This window comes from Hemiscyllium ocellatum, chromosome 42 (assembly GCF_020745735.1).
Source record: "Hemiscyllium ocellatum isolate sHemOce1 chromosome 42, sHemOce1.pat.X.cur, whole genome shotgun sequence".
Lineage (NCBI taxonomy): Eukaryota > Metazoa > Chordata > Chondrichthyes > Orectolobiformes > Hemiscylliidae > Hemiscyllium > Hemiscyllium ocellatum.
In genome coordinates this window covers 24,721,500-24,727,665 of record NC_083442.1, presented here as the reverse complement: position 1 = coordinate 24,727,665, position 6,166 = coordinate 24,721,500, and the positions used below count along the sequence as shown (strand labels likewise).

At 46.6% G+C, this 6,166-nt stretch overlaps 1 protein-coding gene across 1 annotated transcript in view; it reads right to left on the bottom strand.

The window, feature by feature from the left end:
* Positions 1–1,766: 1,766 nt before the first annotated feature.
* Positions 1,767–6,166, bottom strand: part of hcn4 (hyperpolarization activated cyclic nucleotide-gated potassium channel 4) — a 541,182-nt gene continuing 536,782 nt past the window's right edge. The window contains exon 8 of the mRNA XM_060853670.1: positions 1,767–3,307. Within this exon, the coding sequence (XP_060709653.1) occupies positions 1,767–3,307 (1,541 nt within the window). The remainder of the gene's footprint in view (positions 3,308–6,166) is intronic.

The following is a 6,166-nucleotide window of genomic DNA, read 5'->3' as shown; positions in this document are numbered from 1 at the left end:
GACATTCATCAAAAATATATATATAATGGGAACTCAGAGTGTATCATGGCCTGAAATGAGGTATGTGTACTGATTCATTGGTGCTTCGAAGAGTGAGAGGTGATCTTGAAGAAATACATTCTGATTCTAAGGGGCTCTGACTGTTGGGAGGATGACTCCACTTTGGAACTCAGCACTCTTTCAAAAACTAGGGGACAGTATGAACTGCAGGTGTTGGAAGCCAGAGTCAACAGATGTGAAGCTGAAGAAGCACAGCAGGTCATAGTTTCATAGGAATAGAAGCAGGAGTAGGCCATTTGGCCCGTCGAGCCTACTCCACTGTTCATTAAGATCATTGCTGATCTATCCATTGTCTCAGCTCCTCCAACCTGCATTAACCACATAACCCTTAAATCCCCTAATTTGCAAAAACCCATGCAATTGTGCCTTGAATATATTTAATGACGCTGCCTCTATTGCTTCTATGAGCAGAGAATTCCACAGATTCACTACTCTCTGGGAAAAGCAGTTCCTCCTCATCTTTGTTCTCAATCTACTCCCCCAACCTTGAGGCCATGTCCCCTAATCCTCGTCTCACCCACCAGCTGATGGGTTTTAAAGGGCTTCAGCCTGAAACATTGACTTTTTAGCTCCTCCGACGCTGTCTGATCTGCTGTGCTCTTCCAGCCTCATGTCTATTGACGGTTTTAAAAATATGGCATCTCCCATTTAAGATGCAGTTTCTTCTTTCAGAGGATCATTCTCGTTTGGAGTTCCTTTTGAGAGGGAACAATCAAAGTTGGGTCATTGAAGCTCAACTTAGAAAGATTTTTGAACAATCAGGGATACATGGGTTATGGAGGACAGGTTGGAAAGTTGGGTTAAGACCACTCTTAAATAAGTCATGATTCTATTGAATAGTAGAGTGGAGTCAATCAGTAAAATGGCCCTTTCCTGCATTAGTCTCATGTCATCTTATGAATATAATGTTTTGGACCAAGCACAAACATACCTGTCTGAATACACCCTTGGGTAGTTTGGTGTCAAATTCTGTTTGATGGCACTTTGGTGAAACACTGTGGGATGTTGAAAGACGCTTTATAAATGCAAATAGAGGACATGGAATGTGAGGCGAAAAAAATCGGTTGCAAGTGTTTCGTGTAAAGGATGTGCCAATGAGGTCACTCTAGCTCAAAGACCCAACTTTAATGCTTGAAAATTATATTGAATGTGACTTGATTTGCCCCTTGCCCCTATGCATTTGCATTGTTCCATGGTCCATCCAGCCTTGACCCTATTTAACACCAATTTTAAATATCAATTAACGTTGGAACATTCTGACAGCTCTAAGTACCTGAGAGCAAAGGTTTCTCCTACCCATGTACATCTACTGGTGAAGAGTAGAGCATCAATTGAGCTTCACCTGAGTTGAAACCTTGACCTTGGATGCATTACTGGACTACTTGTTGGTGCTAAATTGTTTCTGACCTTTAATGAAGCTTCAAGCATCATTAGGTATGTTTTCTTTCCAAAAGAAAAATTACATTTGAGTGTCCCTATACCATTTTGCTATTAGTTCTAATACTGCGAAAGAGGCCATACTATATTTATCTGCAGTAATTTACACAGTTCCCTTCGTATGAAAATTTATAAAATAATGCGACACAAAACTATAGCTCTAGAATAACTGGTTATCTAAAAAAAATCACAGTTATACAGAAGTAAAGAGAATTTTATATATATATATATATAATAAATTTGATTACTCGTAACCTGTTCATATAACCTCACAAGTTGGAAGGGAGCTTCGACCGAACAGGTTCCAAATCAGAACCAAAGGTTACTGATCCCTTCTGAGGACCAGTCTCGTCCTTAGATAACGTGGTTGGGTAAAATGTGCCAAGTAAGTGTCCTTGTGACTGAGGTAAACAACCTGATGACATCTGCCTTGGTAGAGTCATACGCTCAGGGATGGAGCTGCACGGTTTGCTCAGCCGCCTGGGCCTTGTAAAACTCATCACGCTGCCAGCAGATTCTCTGCCTGGTGAAGGGCTGCTCTGATGTGCTGCTTGAGCCAACTCTTGAGGCAAGGATGGCTGGGAGGCAGAGATCCCCTTAAGGTCCTGTGTCAAGCGTCCGACTGGCAGCGGTGGGGTGCTTTTGAGAGTGATGATCTGCTGAAGGGCCGGAGGGGTCGGCGGTGTCAGGAGAGACGTGCGGGAGCCTGATGCCTCAGAGGAGCCGCAGTGAAATGTCCTTTTAGTCACTGGGCTTTGAACCGGAGGGCTCAGAGCACCGGGAGAGTAGCACGGCGTGCTGGGATGCTGCTGGAGCGGTGACACCACGGCCGATGGGTAGGTGGGCTTTTCCGGTGGGGCTTGGATCCTGGACCCTGGCTGCTGCCCTCTCCCGCTCTGCAACACCGGAAACTGAGCCGACGGAGAGCCTGAAACAGCTGGAGGGAGGGGGCTCGGACAGAACGGGGGGGAGCCTGCGCCCGCTTGACTGGCCGAGGGAGAGCCTGACACCGCGTGCAGGAAGTGCTTCAGCTCCGCCGACTGGGTGCTGCTGCCCGGGGGGAGCTGAAGGGGAGCGGTGTGCGCCTGAGGCGGTTTGATGGCGGGGTGGAACTGGCTCAAGCCGGGCGAAGGCTGGCGGAACTGCGTGAAAACGGGCGAGGACGATCCCAAGGAGGACAGCTGGAGGCCGGGGGTGGGCGAGTGGCTCAGGAGCTGGCTCAGGCTGGGGGAGGGCGGCTGGGCCTGACTCAGGGCCGCAGGGGTCACCCCTGAGCTACGGGGTGCGGGCGATCCCGTCGGGGGCTGCTGGAGTTGGCTCAGGCTGCTGGAAGCGGAGCCCCCCTTGAGCTGGTGGGTCTGGAACAGAGCGGCCGAGGGCGATTCGGCGCAGGGGGTCTGCATCTGAGATGGCGTGCTGGATGGGGAGCCCACGGACGAGGGTCCGGTGGTGGGCACAGAGCATGGCATCTGCTTCGGCTGGCCTGGCGTCTGACTGGCCTGTTGCCCCAGCGAGTTCAATATGGACACCGAAGGCTGGAACATGTTGCCACAGAGGTGCGAATGGGGATGGGTCAGTGCAATCGCCACTGAAGTGGTCGCTGCTGCAGTCTGGAGAGGGGCTTGAACCAGCGGGGTCCAGATGACCGGAGTCGGCGTGGACACTGTGGCCACTGGATTATTTTGGATGTTCTGCGCCATCTCCCGGTCATGTTGCACGATCTGCTGGATAATCTCACTCTCCTGATAGTTCAAGGCACCAGAGTTCAGGTCATGCTGCACTTTATGAAGCAAGATGGAATTTTTCTTGCCTGTGGAAACAGCCAAGTGTGAACATGTTAGACAGCTGTTTAGTGAGATTGAAATCATTCAATGCAATTCACTAAAGAACCAGAGATTTTCTTTTCTTGACGTGTAGTGTAATTTCTGTCAATCTAAATCTCTGCTACCCATGTCCTAACCATATTTCTCCACCACCCTGCAGAGCAGAAATTCACCAGAAATCTGCCTTCCAAACACACAATCACTTCTATCTAGAAGGACAAGGGCAGCAGATACGTGGGAGCACCATCACGTTCAAGTTCCCCTCCAAACCACTCACCATCCTGGCTTGGAAATATATCGCCTTTCCTTCAGGGTCGCTGGGTCAAAATCATGGAACTCCTACCTGTATTTTTTTAGATCAGATTCCCTACAGCATGGAAACAGGCCCTTCGGCCCAACAAGTCCACACCGACCCTCCGAAGAGCAACCCACCTAGACCCATTCCCATACCTAACACTACGGGCAATTTAGCATGGCCAATTCACTTAACCTGCACATCATTGGACAGTGGGAGGAAACCAGAGCACCGGGAGGAAACCCACACAGACACGGGGAGAATGTGCAAACTCCACACAGACAGTTGCCCAAGGCAGGAATTGAACTTGGGTCCCTGGCACTGTGAGACAGCCGTGTTAACCACTGAGCCACCGTGCCGCCTTGGGGCACGGTAAATAGATCCTTTAGGACATTGTGGATCAATTTACAGCAGGTTAACTGCAGCAATTCAAAAAGGCAGCTCACCCCCACCTTCGCAAGGGCAACTCAGGAGGGGCAATAAATGCTGGCTCAGCCAGTGACACACACACACATCCCACAAATGAATAACAGGAAAAAAAGACCTGTGTCCTCTGACCTACTTTGGATCCCAGTCAAGTAACACCTTGATTTTAACATTCCCTTTCTTGCTTTCAAATGGCCTCGTACTACACACCATGTAAGTAAAGGATGACTTGATGATGGAGTACCAGCCTTAGTCTCCTCCTGCACTCTGTCACCCCATAGTTATTGAGGCAGAAGGTTCACCATTTCACCATATTTCTTCCGTATTTCTGTTATCTCCTTCAACCCCCTAACCCATCGCGATCTCTATATGTCTATATTTGGCCCGTTGTGCACCCGACATTTTGGTAACGACACCTTCGGTTCCCTAAGCCCTAAGCTCTGAAATACCCTTCCCTCAATCCCTATTACTCCCCTTAACACGCCTTAAAATATATCACCGTGGCCAAATAGCTCCTTAAGTGGCTCAGTCTTATACTGTGCATTGTCTGTGATAAGATGAGTTGTTACATTAGAAACATATGCCTGTGAAGAAGAGTCATACTGGACTTGAAAAATTAATTTTGTTTCTCTCTCCACTGATGCCGCCAGACTTGTTGACTGCTTTAATATCAGATTTCTAGCATCTCCACTATTTTGATTTTATTACAGGTATAGTTGTTGTTTACTGAAAAGGAAATGGAAATGGATTCAATGCTAATTATTGACACGGAATGGAATCAATTGGAACCATTTGGAGGGTCATGACCAAAGTACAAGAGAATGTAATGAACTTGGTAGCATTCTCAAAGAAGCTGATGGACAGAATGTTCTCTGCAGTGATTGAAGTGAAGTCAGTCAAGTGGATCTCATAGAATATGAGTTCCCGAATTGGGGTTGTTAACCTGGTCTAATCAGGGATCCCTGGCTGACAGATAAACGGGAGCATCAGAGGTTCTGCTTACTCTAAAAGCTGTTTCTGAGCTATCTGGGTCGGTGTCACATACTACACACATGTAAGTAAAGGATGATGGAGTACCAGCCTTAGTGTCCTCCTGCACTCTGTCACCCCATCGTTATTGAGGCAGAAGGTTCACCATTTCACCATATTTCTTTCTACCTCCAGGCTTTAGCAAAGTTATGCACTCTTCGATCCCAATGTTGACTGTGCTCTAGCTGGTGGAATGTGAACCAGTGAAGAGTGAGTGGTAGGGAGAAGCTAAAATAATGCCCTCCACTTACCCCCTCTGATCCTTCTACCTCACCACCAACAGGCAATATTAACCGTCAGCACGCGTCCTACTTTAAGCACAATGCCATCACAATCTTGCCCACCGGAGTTCCGAGTGAGAGAATAGTTTTGAATGGAACTTTGCAATGCTTTCATAAGATATAACTGTCATTGTTAAGATCAGCTTGTGCAACTTATTGAAAATTATATTGTGAATTTTGTCTACTTAAAGCTGAATTGTGCAATTGGAATCTGCTAGGAAATAAGTGATAATATAATAAGGAATTCCTGTTTAATAGCTTGAGCAGTTCTCGCTCTAAATATCTCTGACTGAATACATAATTTGCTGCGTCCCAAGAATATCATAGCGGGTTCTCAACAGAGAATTCACAAGCTCTCTTCTTGATATGTGTGACAGTACTGTGCCTTTAAGAGATGTGTTTTATCCAGTCTCTTGCTGAGGGATGAATGAGTCCTGGACCCCCTCACTCATGACTCTTTTGCCTCATTTCAACAAAACATCCAGGGAGAATTGAAAAGCTATTTACCAACTGCATGCTCGATGGAGGTATTTTGGCACAACAGTGTCAACACCTCTCTGCAAAGGAACAGGACAGAATATAACTCTCAAAGGCACAGTACCATCACATATGGGACACCACTCAACCTCATCTACTCTCCATGATAATCATGTCCTTAAAATCTAATTACTTATTGGATAATGTTCCATTTCTTTACAATTCAGACTCTCTCTGCTGGTACATGTGCACTTTAGGTTGACAAAATTCCCAATGCAATTTTCAAAAAACTGCACATGTTGATCTTAATAAAAGCACTCATGTCTTAGTAAATCAAT